The following is a 26,941-nucleotide window of genomic DNA, read 5'->3' on the forward strand; positions in this document are numbered from 1 at the left end:
ACGATATTTATGAACACGCCTACCCGATGTGGGCGACTTACGGTGCGAACGTTTCGAGCGTTCCTTGCGACGGCGTGATGAACGATCAAAGCTGAAGAAGATTTGAATAAAAAGCGTTGTTATTATTAAGACTTGACTATAGTTGTGGAAAAACAACAAACGATGCACAATATGACCTAAAATCATTAAAACTTATTATGGTGAAAAGCTTTTGCATGAGAGATACGTATTTCGGCGGCAAACGAACAAATTCGGCGGCGACACAGCTTTAGGCAAAAAAGACCAACAAAATACTATTAATTATTCTAAATTGCAAAGCAACAATTGCGTTTATATTTATTAGCTGTTGCTGTTTTTATTGTGGGCCCGTTGGTGGGTAGGTTCCTGTACACGAGCGCAATAGTTGCTGAATTACTGAATACGCTCTTTGGGGTTTCTTTGCTTTCGCTCTATTTCATTTCTCGTCCGCCAGCGTGTGTGTTGCTCTCGACTCTCTGCCTTGATTTGTTTTGATTTCATTTATTTGTTTAAAAGTCAATTTGAAATATGAAATATTTTCGTTTGGATGAAACAGAAAGCTTGTGTTGTGTGCCAAATAATTAAAAAATAATAATAATAAGTAAAGCAATTCAAATACACAATTTTGCAACAAAACAACGTTATTTATCGCGAGCTCATATTTTCAAGTTTTCCTTGAAAGCAGTCAGATAGATAGATAGATAACTCTATTTTCGGACGCCATATAGCACATTTACTTCACGTTTGCAATCCTTTTCATCAGGATTTATGGGATACAAAGTTACGAATAATGTTATATCCAGCAATGTTAGAACGTGGTTGAAGCAATTCAGATTCCGATTAAGTTAAAAAAAAAAAACACTTTTACCTTTTCATTTCTATTCTTCAAAATCTTTCATTCCAATACCACTGTCTTACTTTCATATATCAAAGATCCACTTGTAGTAGGCTATTTAAATATACTAAACTTTGAACAATTGGATGGATTGGATCTACCGTTTTAGTTTTAGGGTTCATTGGAAATTAATTAAGTTGTAAACAACTTTTTTTGGGACTTTCAAAATGGGTGCTCTCTATATAATTTAAAAGTACGCAAACCTAAGTCCTACAGTCACTCACATTTCTTTTATCTCAGTATGATCGCTTAGTTAGATATTGAATTCGATTCGCCGATAAGGGTACTCACTGAATAAGCAAATTAGCGACGTAAGATTTCAAGTTCATTACACCGTTTGATCGATGTCCAAACATATACGAATATTGCCAGCACATGCTGTTTTCAACTTGTCTAATGTAGATATATTTTCGCGGCTATTTTTAGCATTTTTGCACTTGCGCCGCACTGGTTGGTAATGTATGACAGTCTCTGTTGGAGGCTCGAATCGTACTGATTGCTCAGATATAAGAATGCCAATGCGCAATGGGCCCATAATGAACGTTATAATTTGGCTTTAGAGAGCTTTAATTGCAAAGTACATCGCCAGACAGACACTGCAACGTGAGACTCCCAAGCAAAAGCGACGATCCATCTACATAGATCATTTATTGCATGGGCCGCCCTGTAGAGGTACCTTAGGTGTGTGTATATATTTACGAATGCAGCTCTGTGGCGGAGTTAATTCTGCAAGGCCCATACACATAATCACGTTTGTGCATGGCAGTGTACGGAGAAGCTGACAATTTGCTCTTTAATTATGCGAACCTAATTGATCTAAATGAGCTGTTTTGTACTGACAAGGGTTATGAAAGCATGGCAACTAGCGAATAATTGACATCAAAGTAACTCGCCGCAAAAGTAGTAAAAGTCAAAATAAGAGTCGTAGATCACATTCATCAAGAAGGAATATTTATAAATGAAATGGACCCAAAAGGTAAAATAAATGGAACTCAACCCATATTACCGGTAGTCCAATCCAAAACTACCAAGTAAAGAGCATGTTAATAAAATTTTAAGCCATGTCTAAACTTAGGCCAACACTCGAACCATACAACTAGAAATTTTAATTTTTTTCTTCTCAGTCCAAATATATGTTTTGTAAACAACAGAACCAAGATAATACTTGGATTTTTTCTAAATTTGTAAATATTGACCCCATCATTCCACTATTATCTAATTAATTAAAATAAGAATCCATCGCATAAATCCAATCACGATAACACTATTCTTCCACCGTCATTATTATTTTTATTTGTTTAAGTATCTCGCGCAAAAGTTTTTTTTTATTTTAAAGCTCTTAAGTGGCTTGTTTGCAATCACTTATACAAACTCCTATGAATATAGAGCGGTCTCTACCAGTTATCAAGCGTGTTCCAATGGTAAATTATATTGTACGCGTAAACATACTCAGATTCATAGATTTTTAAATATAACGGGGACGCTTTCCACTAATACTTAACACTCGGTCTTAAGCGTTGTTAACAAATATTTACTGTAGTAGAGTAGTTTATTTACTAATTACATTTTAAGTTATAATTTGCTTTTAACCTTTACACAACAACACATATAAGTGCACATGTATGTATAGGCAGGCAATAAACACATTTAAATATTTGTATGTAAATACAGAAGTCATTCGGAAAATAATGCAAATGCACTCAACACAAAAATTCCACGCGTCACCATTAAACTCACGCCCCAACATGGTTGCATTGCTATCTGCCGTGGGCTGTTTGTGCTAGTGCCATGTTAACGCAGTTGAGCCACTTATGTTTCAATGTAATGCAAAATGTAAACTAATAAAAAATTAACAAGTTACAAATGAACGGAATATGGAATACAAGAATATAGACAAGAGCTAACCGCTAAAAGTCAACTCGCATACATGTAACTACATACTCATGGACAAAATAATAGGTGTGTAAAGTTTATACTTAATATTTTTAAAGTGATTGTATTTAAAATAATTTCTTTTTAGTTATAGTAATGTTTTACGTAATTCAACCAAATGTTTCATTTTGAATTTTAAAACCGAAAATTTTTTCATAATAAGAAATACCATTGGTCAAAATAATAGGTGTAAAATATTTGTTTCTAAATAAAAACAAAAAATTGAAGTTTGGTCTATGCGTTTTTAATAATCTGTATATCATCAGTGGACTTTCGCCAGAGTTCCGATTCTATTTGGCATGATCGTATTAATTTTTGGTAGTTTTTCAATGGGCCCTCCTTGCAGACACTTTTGCTTCAAATTTCCAAATGAAATGGCTGCCAATCTTCTCTTAAGGCCACTCCACAACTTCTCAAGCATGTTTTGATCAGATGATTTAATGGGCCATTACATACAGGTCACATTTCCTTCATGAGCCACTCAGATACCAGCAATGATCCGTGTCTCAGTTTTTTAATTTGTTGATAACAGCAACTCAGGGGCATGTGATTTTCTGAACATGACAGCTTAACATTTTATTTATCCAAAATAACGGACCAACACTTTGACAAGTGAAACCTCCCCACACCTTTATGTTTTCGTCCCCAAGCTTAATTTTCTTTGTGGTGTTTCTACAATCAATTTTTTTTTTTACTTTTGGCCCACAAACAGTCCTTTTACAATCATTTCCATAATTATTAATCTTAACTTTAACCCTGGATATAATGTTTCACCTCCAGTAGGTCCGCATCAATTGTTGTGCTCAGCAACAAAACTTTCCTCTTCTGTATATTGACCTTCCTATTTTTGTACTTTGAGTCTTTGTCTTCTCTAATGGATGCCAAATTGTCCGCGATCTATTAATCAACTTGTCGTCAAGTCAGAAAAGGGTTCTTTCTTGCTATGAGAAGTATACGAGGATCATCGATCATGGCTGTTTTTCTTGGACGACCTGGGATTTCTTTTTAATTTTTTTTTTTGCTTTACAGCATTAGTTATAAAGTTTACGATCTGTGCGTTTTTCATTCATAACGCCATTATTTTAAACCATCGGTGGAGTGGCTTCTAGGACCCATTTTGAATTGTTTCATCTTTTCAATTTATGGTGTTCAAAGGAACATACAATTGCAAATACTCCAATACTATTTTGACATGATAAATACTTCGAAATAACCACTTAGTTTACACCTATTTTATCGGCCAAGCAAATTTAATGAAACAATGATAACTAATGTCCAAAATGCAAAATTTACAAATGAATAATGCAATTTGTTTATAAAACCACTCTACTATTTTCCCTTCTTCATAAAAATATAAAATTATCAAAAAAAAAAGTAACAGTTATAATCAAATTTGGCAAAAAAAAGTAACAGCTAAGGGCACACCTATTATTTTGTCCATAAGTGTATGTAGACATGAAACTCAGACTTGTATGAAGGTGAAAATGAGAGTAATTATTGGTGTGAAAATTGCCTATTTTCTGCTATAAATTGTGCTGCATTAGCACCCGCGGAGCTGAAGGTGATCGAGAGGAACCGGCAAACTTTCACCTTCCCATCTGAAATTGATCAGTCGCAGCCGCAAGACCTTTCAGGGCGATTTGTCCGCATAATTTCAGTCAATTGCTCAGCTCAGCACGTGTTCGTATGCGACATGCTGGAATATCAACACACGAGAGAAAAGTAACACGCGTATATACATATATTAAACGTTAGCAACCGATTGTTAGAAGCGCACACCATTGATTGCATAACGTATATATATATATATATCTACGTACGTACTTAAGATATACGTCATTTATATACTTCACTTCTCTTTTTACACGAAAGTAGTATTACGACGAGATTCGATCGAGGAATATTTTAGATCACCTCAAATACTGAATCACCAATGACACCTTGGCAATAGAATTGTTTCAAATGAAAAATTATAATCTCCCATAAACAAATATTTTATTTTTGACGTATTCTGTTGACAAAAAAATTTGTATACGAGTATTTAACGTGATTTGAAATTAAGTGACATCCTGCTAATAGCACGCCTGATGATGGTTATCTTTATTGCTTTTGCTCGAAAAGCGTTTATCTAGATTTACAAACCTCAAAGATCGCATAGCGTTCATTCAAACCTCGATGACCTCGGTTGCTAATAATTAATTCGGCAGCAATAGCTGAGTTTTTGGCTGTTGTAAGTTTAATCAATCTAACCACTTGTTTTCATTTAAGAACGCTAACTGAACTTCAAACATAAATTCCAAACGCGAAATCGTCAATAAAATAAAATCGTGCGTCGAATTTATTGTTTAGAAGACTCAAAGCATCAGCAACTTGAGATGTGCGATAACAAAGGTTCATTAGATGGAAATTCAAACCCGAACAAGAAAACCCTGAAGTCGAGTTATCAACAAGTTAATTTATATATCTAATAGCGTTTTTATACAGCCAAATTAATTTATTAATCAATATTTTTATTGAGAAACCCTATCCCCTATCGCTATCTATGGTTGTAATGCTGAATACAATACAAATCTTTCAGATAATTATGTTTTAGGAATTTGTTTAAACAATATTTCATAAAATAAAAAATTAAAAAATTAAATATATTAGAATTAAAATTTCATTAAAGTTAATGGAAACCTAATTGCACTATTAGAAACCAGCAATAGCAATTTATCTTTTTGTTTAAGCAACGAGAATGGATTGGTTTAAGTGCTGCGTATCTAATGAAACTACATATATACAAATATATCCTATTAAATTTATTTTAACGGTAAACGATTCATCCATAGTCGATTCCCTGACGTCATAACACCGCGAGTTACAGTTGCAGCTACGGTTATTTGCACGTCTAGCACACCAAATATGGTGAGCATCGCAAACTGGTATATGAGTGCAAATTCATCTTTTGAATAATTGTGATAATTGTTAAACTAGTTTATGTACACGTATGTAAACAGTTAGTAATATTACGACTAATCGAATAGTCGTTCTACTGCGGTTATTCGAATAGTTATACTGTCACTATTCGAATAAATGAAAATTGTTTGAAATCCAAACAGCCTTTGATTTTTTAAAGTTTTCGCATTCCAGGCAATTTATTAGAATTAAAAAATTAAAGAACTTGCACTATTCGAATAGTCGACAACGAACGGTTAACCGAATACTCGAAAATGAGCGGGTTTTCGAATAGTGTATTCGAATAGTCGATGACTGACGACTATCCGAATAGTGCAAACCGAATATTATTATTAGAATAATGCCCTATTCGGTTAATTCGGTTAGTCAATTAGTCAAATACCAAGAACACTAATACATACATACTCCTACAAGTTGGTTGTCGAAATGTTATTTTAACTACCGACACTGTATGTATAAATCGAATAAAAACGGTTTCCATAAACGCGCATAAATACATTTGAATGTATGTACGAATGTATACACATATGTACATACATAGGTAGGTTCGAATTAGCTGCCGTGTAAGTTGAGTCCTGTCCATGTGCTTCACGCAAATAAACATAATAGTTAACGATTAACGATCTCGCCAAACACACCGTCTAAGGACGTCGTTGTACTCATACCGAATTATTATACGATATTTTTCCAATCACTTTTTGCTTATGTATAACAGGTATACATACATACGTATGTATATATGTATACGTATACGTATAAGCACGTGGCATGGATTTGTAATTCATACACACATACACCCATACACCCATACACGCATACACGCATACACATACACATAGACATATATGTGTACATATATAGAAAGAGCGGGCTCGCGGATTGATTTTTTTCTTTTGTTGATCTGTCAAGTTTTGCGGAAATGTTTGCTTTTAATTTTTGACATCAAAATGCTTTCGTATTCTTTACGATCGTCGTATCGTCACTTTAATGCTAGTGTGTGTGCAGGTATTGTGAGTTGAGGGATTTTGGTGTTTGAGACTTTTTGAACTTAAAGATCGTCGAAGATTGTAATATATAATCAACACGGATGGATTACAGAAAATCATGAAGATTTCTACATCAGCAATGAGAGGGGAGATATTTGTTGCACATTCGAGTACGTACTTATTTTACGATATTTACAATTTCTTAAGTCTTATTAAACACACCCTATAACCCAGTAGTCTCTAATTTGATATGTCAGGGAGAATTCAATACAATATAATAGCAATAACAACGATGATTACTTTTATTAGTTATCAGACATCAACACAAATCTCAGCAAGCAGATGCTAAAAAGCTCATACCATAAATCATAACACACACACATATGCGACTTCGTAAATGTCATTGCTATCGCGTGTTGTACAAAATACTTCCGAAAAAAGAAGATACATGAACATAACAGCAAGCAATTACAGCTGAGCACATTTAAGTGAGCGCCAGACAAACACATTTACCATAATTGAATATAAATGAAATAGAAATTAATCCCACTAACATTTCCGTCAGTTTCGTGACAGCTATGAGAGAAAGCCTACGCTCGTTGTCGCGCGCAAGATCACAATTCAGTTAGTGAACAACAAATGCAAGCATCAAGTGCACTGACAAACAATCGAACCTTTGACAGTTAAACAAACGGATTCTGAACATCTGTTGACAACACCGACCGACTCTGATGCTCTTGCTCTGCTTGAGTGATGTGCGGCACGCAGCTAAACTTAGCTAATAGCTAAGTTATTAATCCAACATCAAATGGAGTATCGCCAGATAGATCGAGCGAAGACACATCTCTCTCTCTCTCGACTATAAGTCTACAAACACGCAAATGCATACTTTTACGCATTTGTTGTTGTATTCGTACATTGTTATACCTGTAGCGGATAATTTATGATTTTATGCAATCTTTAATATGTGTTCACAAGCCCACAAACATATGCATGTATGTATATATATACAAATGGTCGGTGGCACCAATGGCATCGATCACTGTGCTGAGAAGTTTTCCATACACACACCAAATATAGTAACTGACAACTGTGTTGGGCAATTTGTCGCTTGGATGGCAATTACACATATGCAATGTATGCATGTGTATGTGGACATATGGGTGTATAAGTTTCTTCAAATCGGTACATGCTAATGTATTCTTATTATTTCGTTGTTAGACATGCGAAATTTATGCAATGCTAATTTGTTATATCACACTGATACCCCCATACATATGTATATACAGTGGAACTTCCATAACTCGAACTTCTATAAGTCGAAGATCGCCATAACTCGAACTTTTGAACTGGTAATAGCGTTTAGAAATCAAATTTCATACAAATTTCCTTCCATAACTCGAACTTCTATAACTCAAAGTTCTCCATAATTCGAACTCTTGAAATGCAATAGAAGACAATTTTCATACAAATTTCCTTCCATAAATCGAATTTTTCGACCAGCGCATGATTCAAAAATTAAAATTTTTCTCTCGAGGCAGAATTTTAAAAGAGTCCCTTTATATTGTATGGAGGCGAACAAAAAATATGATATTACTCTAATGGATTGCAAAAATCATGTAAGAAAGGCATGGGAGACAGACGTCAAGAGCGAAACAATAGCAAAATTAAACAAACGAAATTAAAGAATATATGTTTTAACGTATTTAAATAAAACGTTATGCGAAGTAAATAAATAAAACTGTGTATAAATCCATATTTTACAGCTTTTTCAAAAATTTAATATTTTAATGAAAATTTCTATAACTCGAAGTTATAAAATTCGAGTTAGAGAAGTTCCACTGTATATTAGGTATCCGCAGTAAAAAGTCTCGAACTGCAAACAAACTACTCCGCAAAAGACATAACTTTGGATTTCGGTTATAGTCCATGAATAAATTTGGATTTTGGTTCTATTTGAAGTTATTATGAAACTGGTATATCTCTTACAACATCCGACTATTGCCATCGCGTTTGACATCAACTTGTAAATGTACACTAAACACGCGTATAACTAGCTTGCTAGTTGGGCTTGCGGATAGTACTAGTTGTAAAATGGTTTATAACTAATTGGTTTCACCACACCATATGTATGTATATATGTACATATGTATTTATGTGTATTTGTAATAATGCATAGCGAGTTTGCAGTGCACGTGAAATAAAAGAAAATAAAATAAAGCAAAACCAAAATATGGAGAAATCAACAGCAAAGCAAACAAGCTCAAGTGCAAGAAAATATTTTTAACTAGAACAAATTATATAAATGAAGTGAGAATAAGAAATACATATAATAAAATAGTTAAATATATTAAATATATTTCTACATACATACAGACACATATGGCTAGGTAATGCAAAAAATTCGAAAAAGCCAAACCAAAATAACACCGAATTAATGCAAAGCCATACTTGTACGTATGTATGTATGTATGTATGTGCATTCATACATAAATAAATATAATCAATTTTGGGTTTCAAATGTCAATATGTGAAGGCTCAGAAAACAAGTTTGTGTACTCAACGGCGTTAAGAGGAAAACAGAAACCAAATAAAACCATTACAAACCTGTACATTTACATACGTACGTATGTATGTGGTAATTTTCGCTAGAAAAAGATATCTTAAAAAAATCGAAATAAAATATTTTCGTGGCTTATATTCACAATTACTCAAATGTAAAAAAATATGAAGTCATTTTGATAAAATCGCGCGCTGCTGGCACAATGAACAAACGAAATCAAGCTCAATGTCAGCCCTACTTGAGTATCTTAGCACGCCGTCTGCGGTCTGGGCGTATTGCTCGCGTTATATTTCTGAAGTCGCGATGAAAATCTGACAATAATCCGGCACACAAATCCCAAAGTTCTTTGCCGTTAGAAATAGCACACATGCATATGACTACAAGTAAACGTGGGTTTAGTGGCGAACAATTATTATTTTATTATTCTTTTGATTTTCGTTTTTATCTTTTTGCTATTGTTAATCCGAAAAAAATTGATTGAAATCGAGTTGGTGTGCTCGTATGCATGTGTGTGGGACTTAGCATTGCTGCCCACCGCTGCTAACATAAGTTATGTGCATTCAAAATATTTCGGAGTCTTGCCGACCTTGCCGAAACACCCAAAGCAATTCCGCCTTTAATGCTTCAATTTACTTGGCTAACCAAAAATGGCGATTGTAGTTGGAATACCTCTTTGTTTGTGTCTCGTTTTTATTCGACTCTGACTTTGAGTCTTGTCTCAATTGCGTATAATTCTTTGCTGCTGTGAGCGGTAAGCGGTGGAACACGTTCCCCTTTAATATACTTTGTTGCTCACCAATGGTACTAATGCTACAACAACTAAAAAAAAGCAGAAAACCAATAACAACTCATCTCTGTGCACTAACCTACAAGACATTCACGTTAGACAAATTGTGGTCCGTGCATTACGCAGAGTTTGGTCATTACTCACTTTATTAATTTGAGTTGGTATTGCCTTTATACTATTATCAATCCCACATGATTCAGTTCATTCGCAATTGTTCGTGATCACAAATTGGTAAATTTAAAATGGCAGCGTTGCCAGAAAGGTACAATAGTGAAATAATTACTAATGGCCACTGATCCATTTTATTTCTATACTTAACTAGAAACTAGAAAAGTCATTCAATCGCTTGAATTGGCGTTATATTGGCTTGATTGGCATTTCAAAAGCAGTAAAGAATAAAAAAATAAAAAAAAAACTAATCGCGGGGTAAATATGCCTCTGATCAATTGCATTAAGAATGAGTTTCTGGGCATTTGATTTATATTTCATCAAGCAACTGTGGACAAAGGACATGTGATAAATAAACACCTCGAAACGCATACAAACAACCATTATAAAAGTGAGATTGCGCAAAACGATCACGATTAAGGATCGACGGTTCAACATGGTAATGGTCAAGCTAGAAGCCGGTGCCGGATCCGCAGATGTTCTATTTGCTTTTATTAACGGAGCTATAAATAAGGAATAGTCGATAGTCGTATCTTATAAACTCAGCAATCTACCATTAACGCCCATATTAAATTGGTTCAGCTTATCTGTCAGCTTATTGCCTTTGACTGTTACAACTGGCTACTATTTTTTATATTAGCTTTAAATGAAAATTATATCAGTCATTTAACTTACAGTTAGATTGTGCATCGTTAATAATTTGCATTATTTGGATATTTCAAACTTACCTAAAAAGAAAAAAGAAAATAATCAATCAGTAAAATGACCAAAACTAATGTAATTTTAATAATAATAAGCAATACAAGTGCTATACATACCTCATGAAAAATATATCACATAAAAAATTTTCGAACAACATGAATGTGTAAAAGCGAATAGCTAAAGGAATCCGCGAATGCGCATAAGTGAATTGCTTTTAGAGGTACTAACTGCCGCTTTGTTTAGCAAAGAGTAGAATGAACAGTTCAAAGCGACAACAAAGCAAATGCTGCTGCTGCTGCTAACTGAGCGGCTGAGCTATGCATACAAAATGCTCCGGGCATTGGCTGTTGGCTGTGAAATATCGCGAATAATTTGCATGCAAACTCATAACGCAAATATGTACATACATATAACATATACATATAATGGTATTTGTTAGCGGAAAACGCGCTGTAATCAACTGTCACACACACTCACGCGCCAGTATGAGCATATAAATGATGGAGCTGACAACCAGAAACAGTTATCGAGGCAAAAACAAAATGAGAAACGTACAACTGCATCGAAGCAAAACACGATTGCAGGCAAGTCAATGCCTCCCACTTTAAAGTGAAATGAATTTATGAACAAAAAGCAAAGTAAAACAGTGAAAACACTCGTAAATTGCATTCAAAATGTAGTAAGTAAATAATGCAGGCAATAGCAACAATGAACATTGCGGCATATCACTAAATTGCCATTAACCGCGCGGTCAGGGCGCCATCGAATCAGTGCAGTGGTGCAATGGCTTTGGTTGCAGCTGCCACTGCAAAGAGACCACCGAGAAACATTTCTCTCGCCACAGTCAGATAGTCAGCTGACGCAAATCACTGCAGCGAACTGTAATTAATCTCTGGAAAAAATTATTTTGATGCGCTTTCTCGATTTTGCGAACAGCGATTCGAGGAATCGACTCCAAACGAGCTAATAGGCAATTTAGCTGGTTACGTATGGTAAACCCACGTAGCCACACACTAGACATTGCAATATAAGACACATCACTGGTTTTGATGCCGATGGTTAGTCGGCAAGGCTCAGCGTATGACATTGACGTGGCAGGCCAGAGAGTAATAACGAGTTTTTCTTTTTTGAAAATGATAAGCTAATGAAGAACTATCTACAAATTTAAGCCACAACAAAAATAAAATAAATAATATCCATGAATTGGTTCTAAATGTGGAAACATATTTCATAAACTATCGCTTATCCGTATCCATAATCGGCAAAAATTCGCAAATTAAATTTAAAATATCTCAAAGCAATTACCGCACAGACAGTCATCTCTTCCACATACATAAGTATTAACGGCAATGATCAGAAAACAAATTTATACATTCTTTAAATAACCGACAAGTGTGACATCGAATCCACCCAAGTAATTAAAATTATACTGATACGCAATACAGCAGCGTTCAAAAAATTAGAGCGCGACATTCATTCATAAACGCCACACATCGTAAAATATCGAATGAGTTGACCGAGTGCTCCCAAAAAAAATGTACTGCAATCTAAATTAGCGTTAGGGAAAAAACATTATATACCTATATAACAATATAGTTACTATAGGAAAACGATAATTAGACGTCCGCGGAAAAAAGTTCACACCAAGATGTTGGTTTCCCGAAAAATAGAATTTGCTAAAGGATATGTTGATAATAAACAAAATAAATACGAAATTCGATGCAGACGTTTACGGTGAAGACGGTGAATGTCGGAATCAAAAATCAAACATTTAATTAGACTACTTACGCTGTATACGAGTTTAACATGGAATGAAAAAATATAAATGATTAAATAATAGCACTGAACAGCGGAAATAACACAATTGGATTGCTAGCTAATGGCGATAAAATTCGAATACACCTATTCTGCGTAATAATCTTATTCATATGCAAATGCTTAAATGTTAAATTGCGATAAAAATGAAACATATGTGACAACACACGAGTCATCGCGAACTATTAAGAAAACAAAAATCGTATCAGTGTTTCTTTATTTATTTGTTTTTAATATTTTATGTGAGTGATCTTTTGTTCGATGTCGCATATGGCATCTGATAGCAGAGACTCGATTTAATGAATTATGGATACTTTTACCCAAAAAGTTGTTGAGAATCAAGATAATAAATAAATAAATGCTTTGGAGAAGCAATTAACCGACGGTTTCACAGTGCTACCAACTATTTAAATAAAAATTTGGATAGAAAATATATATATAGACATTTAGTAGAAAAGAAAGTGTAAATGCGAAATTAAACAACAATCGTATGGTTATGTTTGCTCAATTTACGGTGAGTTGATTTTATGATAAGCTGAAGGTAAGTATGCTAGCGCTGACCCAAGCACGTGTTACTTGCGTTTTATAAACAAACAATAATTGCTTACTTATGTTCACTAAAGTTACTCTTCAAATTTGCTATCAAACATGGTAGCGAAGTGCAAATGGTTATATGAAATTGAAAGTCATTTGAACAATGTACATATGTACGCCCACTAACCAATCGAAATTGAAGAATCTCGAAATATACACACAGCTATGGCGTAGATGATAGACAGGAATAGTTTTCGTATAAAAAAAAGTGTGATAAGAGTAGTTGGATCTGATAAACCACGACAATGGGATAAACCGTTCTCAAATTGAAACCAACTGCCACCTGCTAAGGCAACATTTGTACTACATGTCTACCATATATGTATGTATATGTACACTGTCTGTCTTCAGGATATCGCCCCCCAAGCATGATTGGTTGATACCAAATATTTTCCATAGTAATTGGGTTAGAGCTAACATACTTTAAACAATTTGCCTCACAATAAGCTATAAAAGCACACAATACGATTTTTAATAAAATTTTAATGAATTAAAAACCAAAACAGAACAAAAATTTGCAAACGAAAATTGCGTCATCAGAAAGCGCCACCAAAATGCAATGTTAATTATCTCGCATAATTTGAAAACCACAAGCACCAAATTTTTTGTGGTGCTTTATTGATAAGTTTTTTTCAAATTCCTGTACAAGTGGGGAAGAAGAATTGTTTTATCTGTGGAGGAAAGCTCCAAAATCGAAACGGTTCAAGAATGTGGACTGTTTAAAATTTTCTTCGAATCATAATCGAAAGCCATATCTTATTATGATACCCGCGAATTCCCGTTTTTTTTTTAATTTTCTTGTCAATTTAGAAGGATATTCACGGCACAAAAAGTGGATACAAAACCATAATGTATGAGAGTGGTAGGCAAAATACCACCAAAATAGAACTAATCGATGACATAAGACACATTATTAGAACTGCAATTAAATCTTGAATCTTCTTCATATCGTTTTGGCGAAAAGCTTTTGAGCCGCATTCTCATCATCAAAGTGGACAATGAGTATTACGTTGAGTTGGGGTTTATAAATGGCGGTTTTTGCCATCGCTGCAGTTAGCACTATCATATACGTAGCTGGTTGGTTGAAATTGGTGTTTAGTTTACATGATTTCGCTTCGGAACTATTTCTTTCAATCTTTCAAAGTAATTTTTGATTCTGGTAACCATTTGTGAAAGAAGACAATAACAATACTATTTATTGACGATGGATTATAATTTGAAACATCAGATTAGTATCTGCAAAATATACGATTCAGAACCATATTAGCTTAAATGCCTTCGAATTAACAACATATACGCCACTCTGTTTAGTCTCTGCTCTCTTGTCACCATTTTTGAAAAAAATAAAAATAAAAACAACAGTGAAGATATTACTATATTTATTTTTTTTATGTGAATAGTAGACAAAATTTAGCAATGCAAAAGGGTTCGTTAAAACGACGTAGGAAACAACAATTAAAATATTAAGACCTATTCGGTTGGCATAGCGACACTAATCGGATTTCAAGGTCGAAATGTGTGTATATTTTCATAGTAATTACGGATTTTTACCAAACCATTCTAGTTATTGACTCAATATTTCGATAACTGTAACAAACTGGTTTTAGAAACTTGTGTTACCCACGCAGACAATTGGCTTGATGTATGGACATATGTAAATGTTCTGTGCAACTCGATAATTATGCCAACTATCTGATATCGTATATTACAGATATAACATATGTATGTATATACATATATTTTTAATATTACTTATTTTAAGATTTTACATTTAGATTTCATTTCGTTACTCGTTTCTGTTTCGATATATTCGTTTAGTAGGAAATATATGTACAAATATTTATGTATACAAAATTTTGAGAAATCTTAAACGTATTTTAAGCAATGATTATGTCTGTTTCAATAGATTATATCATAAACATTTTTCATCCAAATATATATTCCGAGTTTTTCATTGCTTGTCGGTAGTTGTTCATTTACAGAAACAATTTGTTTGAAATTGTTCGCTGCAGAATGCCTCAAATAAGTACGAATTACATACCATTACTATTGTATATATGTACATTTATACATAGAGTTGAATAATATACTAGATTCGATTTCATAGCTTGGCAAAGAAAACAATACCAAATTGCCTGTGTTGATGAGACACCAGACATAGTTCATCCAATCGCATTGTTAATATCAAACGTATGGTAGTGAAGTAATTATTATGAGTAAATACTTTATTAATTGAAATTTCCAGAAATTCAAAAGTACTCACACATGAAAATAATACGATAGTGCAAAGGAAACTTCCTCCGCTCGCCAATGAACACATTGGCAGTGTGAAAACGTAGTCTGTTCAACGAAACGAAATGCGGCAGTTCAACAAAATGTCAACCTTACACATACTCTTATATTGATCGATTCGCTTTAAGACAATGAAATATATTTACATAAATATGTATGTATTTAAGTCGGGGTGAATGTCACCCTTAACAGCAGCCATACTCGAATCGGCTGACAGGTAATTGCTCACTGAGAGATGCGGTTCCACATCAAAGACCAACGTTAAATTAGTATGACTAAGAAAATATGAATTAAGATATTTAAAATATAAAAAATAACATTGACATGTAGACGGCAAGGTCGTTTACACTTTCCAAACGACTATTTGCCTTATTGAGAGATTACTGAGCAATGAAAAAATTGAAACAAATCATTCGAGGAAAATTTCTAACAAGTCATGTAGAAGGGTTCATCGAACGAAACGGAACTATCAGCAGCGGAACTAACAACTAGAACAATGAGAGAACAAAACAAATCAAAAATAAAAACCGAACACAGTGCTAAAAAATTACATAAGTGTGTAATTAATTTAGTTACTAAAGTTATATGCTCAACAAAACCGCACGCAAGCAAAGGCATACATACATATGAACATACATTGTATATGTTAGTAGACAACGACGGAATGTTCTCTCCATGAATTCTGTAATTTTAAGATCATAAATACAAGATAGGGGAAAATAATGAGTGAGTAATTGAGTATATCCATACATTGGATGGAATTACAATCTGTTCACACGACAGTAATGTAGGTTAAACTACTGCAATTTTTGTGGATTATAGGCTGAAAAGATTATGCAAAAATTTCACCAGAGATCAAGATGCCGAAACTAATGACGAAGTGCCCAAGCATCAAATTAGGAAAACAGCATTAGATACCCGTACAGAATACGAAGTACTTAAACAAAAAATTACAAAATAGTACAAGGGGCGTATCAGATTATCAGATAAGCCTAAAAATCGAGAAAATAGAGAAAAGTATACATAAGTAAAAGTAAGTTTCTCATTTTAACGAGTATGATACATCAATATAAGACACTCTACTTTGCAAAGATACGTAATATGTAAGAAGGAAGAAGAATGTCCATCTATAAAACAATGCGGCTAGTTGTTCATACACACTCTTTAGAGATGGTTTCAATGTACTTCACATTCTAGAGAAGGGCTACTACTCTCAATGAAATATTTTAGTTTAGCAAATAATAGCTACTGTCTTTATAGTTTCTAATGCAGAATCGTCATATTTTCGTTAATTTTTTGGTTATTGTCCACATATTTATATATCTTTTTTTTTTCAATTTATTGATTTAATCTCGAATGTTGAATGTTCCGTTTGGCACGTTTCTTTATTTTAAAATGTTATTGTTGCTTGAAATGTCAGAGTACGAATGAGTAAGCGGCTTAAAGCAATCACTACACTTCGTACTTGAACCGCTTGGATGGACCATATATGGAACTAAACTCTTAAGTATGTTGCTTCCTCTTCCTCTTTTTTATTGAAACGTAGGCCTATGTTTCCAATGCACCCCTTCGCCTTGTACGAAGCCACAAGTGAAAAATTAGTGAAAATTAAACGGTATACATATTATGTTACTTCCTGAAATACTGATCGTACATATATGTATATGTACTAATTAAAACATCCAAGAATATAATATCAATTATGTTAATCTGCTGATTTACGAATTTTCAAATCGGCTCTTAACGCAAAGACCGCTCAGAATTATCTAAGTAGAACTAACCATATCGGTAAACCGAGGCAATAAACCGCTTTTGAAGGTCGTGAAAACAAAAACACAAATTTTTGGTAATTAAGCTCATGAGAACTAGAGTTTCAAATAGGGAAGTCGAATTCCGACATTAAATCAAGAATTAGACATACAAAAACAAAAAAAAAAAATTTAAAAAATTTAATGAAATGCAGAACCGAGAAAAATAATACGTATTTATATATGTATTCACGATACAACAACAGGCGCTTAAATGCGGCTTGTGCTTGCTCTCGCAGCTATCTTGTCTACTGTTGAAAGTGATCGATAGCATAAAAAGAGCAACCGAACCGAAAAACATTCGCCATTAGCGCTTGCTCAGCAGAGCAGACAAGAATAAATATTATGTCAACAAATTCGCTGTTGCCCGAAAGTTGGCGGCAATGCCAAGTGTGCCTACGACTACCGGAATAAGCTGTCTTCCCGCTACCACGCTCGCGTGCACGGCGTAAGCAAGCACTCGCCGACGACGGACTGTGCTGCCCACCGCTGTTAACAGCAACACAATAACCATTCGTATGCGTAGTCGCTATCAAACAGCTATAAAAACGGCAATCTTAAGCCAAACCAGTGGAATAGCCATTCAATCAATTCGCTAGTTGGTAAGCCTCACACTTAAGCTTATTTGGGAAGTCAATATGTCGGCAAAATAGTCGACAAGAAGCCATGTGATGACAAAATGATGAATCGATAGTTGTACGCATACAGTTTGACAAACTTACAATGAAAGGAACCATATTATTATTATTTTAGAACTAGAACAATTGCTCCATATTTGCGCCTGCTCGCGTCGCACAAAATATCCTCATTTTAGTCCTATGAACGAAAACTGTACAATTTAATTGCAGTACATAAAAACGTCATTTGGTTTTTTCCAACCCTGAACTTTCTAAACTAACTTAATAAAGCATTGAAGAAATATACTGAGTTCTGTCGATCGATCTCATCTTAAAAAAAAGGAAGAGTAAATCCAAGCTACTCGCAATAAAACGCCCACACATCAATACGGCACTCGTTTCAGTTAAGTACTTCTTCGTTTGCTCGTGTGGCGGGTTGCATAAACTTTCCACCTGTGTGTAATTTATGGCTTCCGCAACATACACAAAAATCATAAAACACCGCAACTATTTAATCGTGTTTGCAGTTAACTGCAGCACAACATTGTGCATGCACCTCACCCACGATCCACTGAGATTTATGAGCGCTTATATCTTTGATTTACTTCAAACCTGTTCCCCTGCACACGCTTGAAAATCGAAAGCAATAACAAAAACAGAAACAATATTGAGACAATACTTACTTGCTTTCGTTTGTCGTGGGCTCCAAAGTGTCTCCGTTCGTCGATGGCTTACCATAAAAATGCCGATGATCGTATCCGTTAAACATTGTATACACCGACGTTGGATTATTATTATTATCAGCAATGTTGGAAGGAGTCGTTGGTATATGCACCTTGGTGGGGTGTGAACACTTTGGCGCCCACGACGATATCGCCATAAACGTGTCCGTTTGAGCGGGGCGCTCAAGTGAGGTATGTGTATAATAATCATCTTCGAGATCGTGTGAGAGCAATAATTTTCCATTTTCATTTTTTGTCGTTTTAGTTGCAGCACCACTACTAGTGTAGAGATAGTCGTTGATTGAATGTGAAATTTTCGATTTCGTTGTACGTCGTGAGTGTGGCGAACCATGATCGGCAGTCGAAGATGCAGCCGCCGCAGCAGCGGCATAGCTATGTAGTCGTCCAGTTTCGCTCTCGAGTTTAGCAGCGAGGCTTGAGGACGGCAACGGAGAATGTGTAGTTTCTACTTTGCCAATCCACGTAGTTGTCGGTAAAATTGTTGTTGTCGTTGTCGCTGGCAAAGAGGAATTACTATAGCAGTCTGCATTAACAATAGCGTTATAGGAATGGTGGGAGTAGTCGTTGTGGCATTGGCTTTGGGGCGGCATAACTTTCGAAAAGTCCACATATAATGGTTCATCACTCGCAGGCTTGCGTTGGAATTCGTCGTCTTCGTCAAGCGCGTTGCCATTGTTAGTGTGTTTAGTGTGACGATCGATATTGTCGAAATCACAAGTATGCGGAGTTGAAGGCGCACCAACTGAACTGTAAAAACTGTAGTTACTCGATGATTGGGAGTAGGAACGGCGATATTTATGGCGATAGAACTCATCCTCGAAGGGTAGTCCTTGGGGGTATTTGTTTGAGAACATCTTTTTCGTTTTGGGAGAACCATTGGAACCGCTCGAGCCGGATCCAGTCGACCCGTTGCTACCAGTGCTGCCATTTTTCGATGCAGCAGCTACACTATTCGATTCTCCATTGAAGGGAACGTAATTCTTACGACGCTGACTTGCGGAAAGACCTTTGTTCATTTCACCATTCGTCACACCTCCAAAGCGACGATTATTCAACTTAGGTGAGGCCGAAACAGATGCCATCTTCAGGTCCTCTCTATATTTTTTCTTAGTAACCCCTTTTGGTGTGTTCGGCGGTAACGGAGCTGGATAGTTTTTCACAGACCGTGCTGGCACATTTTCCTTGTGCACCTTCGGCGCCGTGCAGTAAGCACGCTTCTGAGATCCCGATGATGATCCTGACTCTGTCCCGCCCGATGGCCTTGTGCTGCTATTATAAAATGTGGCTCCTAGATGTTTGGATTGCGCAGCTGTTTGATCATGTATGTCAGTACAACACTGCACCGAAGATTTAGCTGTGGTTGCACTTGTGGCTGCGCCTGTGCAATTACTAGAGTTCTTTTGTCGAAAGCTCATATTGCTGTTGTGGAACCTCTCGAAGTTCGAGGAGTTGCGCGTGGGAGGAGTCGGTGGAGGCTGATTGCGAGTACGCATGATCTGTTTATTAGAAAACGAAGTAGGCGTGTTGGTTTTCGTATTGGCGTTATTGCCGAATGGAGGAAGAGGTGCGCGCCCTTTGGTGTGTGGGTTGCTGCCATTGGAGCAAGTCGCGTCGATGCGACGCACCAGCTTTGGTGTAAGCGGTTTGATAGTGCTGGTAGTAACGACACTAGAGAAAGGTTTGTCTGTTACGTTATTATTGTTATTGCTGGCAGCGCAACTGTCATTACAATTGTTGATGTTGTTGTTATAGCGTGTGCCATAAAAACTGTTGCGAAATGGTTGTTGGCGCCCCAAATGATTATTCTGATAATTATTGTTACTCGCTTCCAAGTGATTGTCATTGCTATTGTTATTGTTGTTATTATTACTAATAAAATTATTAGCTTGGCTTGAATACATCGACGTAGAACTATTGTGGCTAATTAGCTGGCCATGGTTACCATTACCGTTACCATTACTATTGCTATTGCTATTATGAGCGTTAACGCTGCTAATGCTGGTGGTGTTGCCTTGGCAAGTTTGCAAACTGCAACTGGCGCGAGTGGCTCGAAACGAACTATACGGCCTAGACGTAAATTGATGTCCTACGGGCATGATCCTTTATTCGATGTTGTTGCTTTGGATGGACAATATCTACTTATCACAAGCGTTTAATGGATATTCTTAATTTCTTAGTATGCACTTATGAAATGGGTGCACCACGGCAAAGTGTCCTTGCTAGTGGTGTGATTTATCACATTTCAATTTATCACTAATCAATAATTCTAAAAGTTAACGTATTTTCTGCACCATTTAATTATTCACAAAAAGCAAAAATCATACAACACGATATCAAAAGAAAACTACTTTTGCTGAGCGCTTGTCATTTAGTATAGATTTATTTGTATTTTCCTGTATTTTTCGCACTGCTCGAACCGTATATTTTCACTTCATGTAATCATATCATCGATAGTTGCGTTTGAGCTCCGATCGAGTACTTTTAAATGTTTGAGATGTTCGCTTATTTTTATTTTTATTTAAAACGCTTGATACTCGTATTTCCAGAGGTTCGTAGCACTTTTCCATCTGTATGTGTTGCCGACGTTTGATTTTTGGTTGAGTTGTTAGATTCATGTGCTGCAGCAACTTGCCTTCGAGTTAAACTTTATTTGTTATTTTAACTGAAACAAGCCGATATTCGCAGATACATTTATTAACAGTATTAATAATAATGTGGCTTCTTTAAAAGCTGGATTTTCGTTTCTCCTTATTTGCTGAAATCTATAATAGCATTGAATATAAGAACTGTCACAGAGAAAACACACGATGTTGGCTCAAATGCCGCAGTTTTGCAATTGAAATGTTTTGTGTGCCACGAAGGAAACGCAGGTTGTGTCATGCCTTGCCATGCCGCGTGTTTGCTGCACATGTGTACGGCTCACATGTTTTCTTAATCCCCATAGCTAGTACGCGGCAGCAACAGTGGTCACATTTGTTGGACTTCACGGTGGCCGCATTTTTGCATTTTAGCGAAAAGGTCAGTGAGGCATTGCCGCACAATGGAAATAATAAATCGGAGGTAGGTAATTTCGACATAATCCAACTTGGCCTCAACTGGTGCATGGAACTAACTTCGCATATTGTCATTTGAAAATATCAATCGGAATTACATGAGCAAACCGAGATTCACGGAGCAACGCGGATGAGCAGAATTCAAAGCAGAAAAAAACAAATGGGCCTTATCAATAGAAAACTATAGCAAACATATATAGAAAATAAAAATAGATGCGTATGTACCAAATAAGAATTAAGGCGCTCAGATGTCACAGCACAAGACCTTCCAAGCGATTAATCGATCGATTAACGTCTATAAGTGTAGGGAAAGAAATTATGAAGATATCCCAAATTTTTTAAGTTATCCGGTGCACGGACTGATACATGAAGGGACACAACGAAATCTACTTAACGCCATTTTTATATGCGCTTATCCGCATTTTTTCCTAAATAAAACAAGGACCTGCAGCAGCTGATCTGACGCTGCGAAGCAAAACCAGTTATGCTAACGCGTAAATATTGAATTTCATAATCGTACAACATGTGCTCCTAAATCGCAAGATGACAGATTTTTTAATATCGATTTAATAATTACCAAAAGCATTGTCAAAGTCAATCAACTTAAGCCAAAATGTGGAAACAAATTCCGTTAGATGCCGCAAACAAGAACAATCAATGAACAGCCACCGAACACTTTTAAACTATGATACATATGAAAAAGATCATAATATCACAAATCGGTAACAATTTAAGCTGTCTTATAGCCTAGACACACGGCAGAGTTAACCCCGATTAACTGTGCTTTTAATCAGTTCCAAATTGGTAGGTCACAGACGGAAGCAAAGCGAGTCATAAACTCCCATAAACAGCTGATTGGCAATAATATTTTCAGTTTGGTAAAAAAAAATTGGATAGAAAGCAAATATTGCGGTTGTTAGCCGCACAATTAGTACAAAATCACTAATTACTAAAAAAATATATATAAATACGATATTATTAGAACTTCCATTTTAGTAAAATTTAGCTATTTCATTGCATGCGTATGTTTTTGTTTACATTTAATTGAAAACCAGCTGTCAGTAATGCATATTATCATTCAAAATAGGTTAAGCGGCCATGTTTAACAATGTTGCCAACGAAAATGCCACGAACTCCCACTAACTCTCTAAAATTTTGAGGATTAAATGGGAGTTAGCAAACGGAGTTAACTGAGATAACTCTCGAATTAACCCCGATTAGAGCAGTTAATCCGAATTAACGCCGCCGTCTGTCAGGGGTATTAGGCTCGCTTAAAGAAACAATCCTGTTTGCAACCGAATGCCTGCCCAACGAAAGCTGGACCAATCGGGCTGAAGTACCATGCAACGACTGATAGTTCAAACCCGTTTAGAGCAGCGGAAGAAAGTCTGTATGACACTAACGTGTAGATGAGTGGTGTCAGTAGTCCTACGTAAGAGCGGAGACAACAGCAAAACTATATGCAAGATAAACATCAACAATAAAAAAGGCACAAATATCACTAAGTCGTTTGCACCGCTGCTGTACTGGTCCCAAAGTCCAGTTATCCAGCATGGCGTGGCAAGTCGCAGTCAATCACCCGTCTCCACTTGTTCAGCCAGTTTTCACTGCTGGCATCTTGCAGCTGACTACTTGGCTGAATGAGTTTCTGAATAAGGGAAACAAAGCATTCCTACATTTAAGGCTGCTGGGTTACATTACAAGACAAGCTCCATTGTCAAGACAAACAGACAGCATATAATACACAAGTAAATTTCTATAGTCTTGTGAATTGTCTCAGCTGAATAGAGTGGTTCTACACTTTACGTCCATCAATACATAATTGGCTATGTTGCAAATAATTTCCGAACGGTGGCACCTGCATCGGAGACCCACAAAGATCATAGCAAAGAAGCAGGCACCGATTTCAGAGTTCGAATTAATGTAATGAATGTAAAATTCTTGATTTCACTCAAAAAAATTAAAACTAATTTCTGAACTTCTTTTAGTTGGCACCTGCATGGATTTGGGAGATTAAAACGTATACTTTTTAAAATATGTGGATATATTTAAACTCAATAGTTAGCAATAATTCAAATTTACAATTTCTTAAATGAACAAACGCGCTGATTAAGCTCCATACACAGAAGTGCTGATAAACCTGGAAGTGAGGCAATGCTCAGACTCAGACGACAACACGCAAGAACAAAGCCATATCTTAAAGCAAATAAACAGAGAATGATTAAAAAAGAGCGTGCAGCTACATACACACACACACACACAGAGAAATCAACACTTTCAGCTGATTCATTGGATATTCATCGTTCATATGAGTACGGCGAGTTCGTAAGTCAGAAAGGGTGTGGATAGGGCACTCGACTTTAAATGGTAGGTGAATAGTTGTAATTTAAATAAATATGCAATTTATGGTTAGATACAAATAAAGGGTGATTTTTTAAGAGCTTGATAACTTTTTAAAAAAAAAAACGCATAAAATTTGCAAAATCTCATCGGTTCTTTATTTGAAACGTTAGATTGGTTCATGACATTTACTTTTTGAAGATAATTTCATTTAAATGTTGACCGCGGCTGCGTCTTAGGTGGTCCATTCGGAAAGTCCAATTTTGGGCAACTTTTTCGAGCATTTCGGCCGGAATAGCCCGAATTTCTTCGGAAATGTTGTCTTCCAAAGCTGGAATAGTTGCTGGCTTATTTCTGTAGACTTTAGACTTGACGTAGCCCCACAAAAAATAGTCTAAAGGCGTTAAATCGCATGATCTTGGTGGCCAACTTACGGGTCCATTTCTTGAGATGAATTGTTCTCCGAAGTTTTCCCTCAAAATGGCCATAGAATCGCGAGCTGTGTGGCATGTAGCGCCATCTTGTTGAAACCACATGTCAACCAAGTTCAGTTCTTCCATTTTTGGCAACAAAAAGTTTGTTAGCATCGAACGATAGCGATCGCCATTCACCGTAACGTTGCGTCCAACAGCATCTTTGAAAAAATACGGTCCAATGATTCCACCAGCGTACAAACCACACCAAACAGTGCATTTTTCGGGATGCATGGGCAGTTCTTGAACGGCTTCTGGTTGCTCTTCACCCCAAATGCGGCAATTTTGCTTATTTACGTAGCCATTCAACCAGAAATGAGCCTCATCGCTGAACAAAATTTGTCGATAAAAAAGCGGATTTCACATTTCGAACCGAACACTGATTTTGGTAATAAAATTCAATGATTTGCAAGCGTTGCTCGTTAGTAAGTCTATTCATGATGAAATGTCAAAGCATACTGAGCATCTTTCTCTTTGACACCATGTCTGAAATCCCACGTGATCTGTCAAATACTAATGCATGAAAATCCTAACCTCAAAAAAATCACCCGTTATGTTTCCTCTGTAATCAGCACACATACATAAGTTTATTTCAACAAATGTTGATAAGAACAATCGGAGCGAGTTGCTTTTTTCACTGATTGATTTTCACAAATGATCAATAACGCAATTTTTACGGATGTCAAAGCGCACCGATTTTTATTGAAATTTTTATGGCACAACACAAAATTTAATTTCTATATTGCTGGGGCGGCATTGAGGACGAAATTATTCGAAGAACATGAAATGCAGAATTAACATTTACTGTGCTTCTGCTTCTGCTTCTCTTCAATATTTGATTATTATTATTGATCTATTTTAGCTCGGTATTCCGCACTTAAACATTTACTTTTTATTTTCACTCATTTGATTTTTAAGCGCAATCACACATATTTATTATTTGAACACATGTTGTCGAATATACAAGATTTATGTTTAAATGTCTGAAATATTTAATTTATGATATCAATTTTGCAATATTATTATTTTTTGTCTTATAAAAAATTAAAAAAAACAAATACACGCACGTTTCTTCCGTTTCACACGATTGAGCACCTCCAACTGCTTTAAAGTAATCGCATCGACTGAATTGTCTACACAACAGCTCGTTTCGAGCAAGTGTGTGATCGCTAACTGGTTACGGCGAATATAACCACACAATATTAAAAGCAAAGTGAGAGATCGCAGTGCAAAAACCACGCACACGCTTACTATATCAAAAGCGTCATGGACTCAGAGAAGCATTGAGGTTTCCTACATCCCGATTTGAAACCAGATATGAGTACAATAAACCAGCGAAGTAATTTGTAAAAAGCAACAGTGCCAATCAGCAAGAAGGCGAAAAGTTACGCTGACTCACCAAACGACCAGAGAAACACGCGAGCATGACTAAAAATTACGGCGAATTGGAAATCTCGCCAAAGCAATGCAATGGACAAAGAACTGGCAAGACGATTCGAACATCTTGCACACAAAACACAATATACTTGCAACTTCTGGACAATTTCTTGAAGACCAATGTAAAAAAATCGAGCAAACAATGCTTTACCATGAACGGCTCTCTCGTATTCTGATGTTTAAATGAAACTACGAATGCATTTTCTTCGCATTTCGAATAACAGCTAATGTTCACATTAATAGCAGTACCTGCTGGGATATGCTATAAGGCAGAACATCGATCTATTTGTAATATATAGGAATTTTCAGTTGTTCATAACAATATCAGTGTTGTCTTTAACAGTTCGTTGTGTAAAAATTAATATATAATCAGGACTTATATATATATATATATATATTTGGCGTAGGAACCGCTTTAAGCGATTAGCTAATTAGAATTATGTAAGACCAAAAAAAAAAAATATATATATATATATATATATAAAGGGAACAGATTGCAAGGCTTTAAAGGAGGAAAATACAGACTAATAAAACTAATACATATGGAATGTGGAGCAGGTGATAGGTGCAGACGTTCACTGGATACAAAACTGTAAAAATTTGCCGTCGAGATCCGGAACAAAGCCTAATATTAGTTAAATTATGTTATTATGGGAGGGTTGAAAGATTTCTTATGTTAAATAATATTAATATTAATTAAATCATCTGGCTCTTGTAGTGTGGTAGTGCCTTAAAAATGATAAGGAATTGGCTCAGTCGT

The 26,941-nt window shown here is 35.7% G+C and overlaps 1 protein-coding gene across 1 annotated transcript; it reads right to left on the reverse strand.

The window, feature by feature from the left end:
- On the reverse strand, positions 1 to 26,547 carry LOC114803526 (probable cyclin-dependent serine/threonine-protein kinase DDB_G0292550). The gene is made up of 4 exons (XM_054225141.1): positions 25,812 to 26,547; positions 18,819 to 21,640; positions 10,983 to 11,035; positions 1 to 91 (listed from the first exon to the last, which is right to left on the reverse strand). The coding sequence occupies exons 2-3, from the start codon at positions 20,972 to 20,974 to the stop codon at positions 11,032 to 11,034; spliced, it is 2,160 nt and encodes a 719-aa protein (XP_054081116.1). The 5' UTR covers positions 20,975 to 21,640; positions 25,812 to 26,547; the 3' UTR covers positions 1 to 91; positions 10,983 to 11,031.
- Positions 26,548 to 26,941: the final 394 nt, after the last annotated feature.

This window comes from Zeugodacus cucurbitae, chromosome 2 (genome assembly GCF_028554725.1).
Source record: "Zeugodacus cucurbitae isolate PBARC_wt_2022May chromosome 2, idZeuCucr1.2, whole genome shotgun sequence".
Classification (NCBI taxonomy): Eukaryota; Metazoa; Arthropoda; class Insecta; order Diptera; family Tephritidae; genus Zeugodacus; species Zeugodacus cucurbitae.

What these genes read in the sequence shown, in the direction of transcription:
- LOC114803526 (XM_054225141.1), bottom strand. Translation starts at nt 20,974, where the DNA reads ATGCCCGTAGGACATCAATTTACGTCTAGGCCGTATAGTTCGTTTCGA.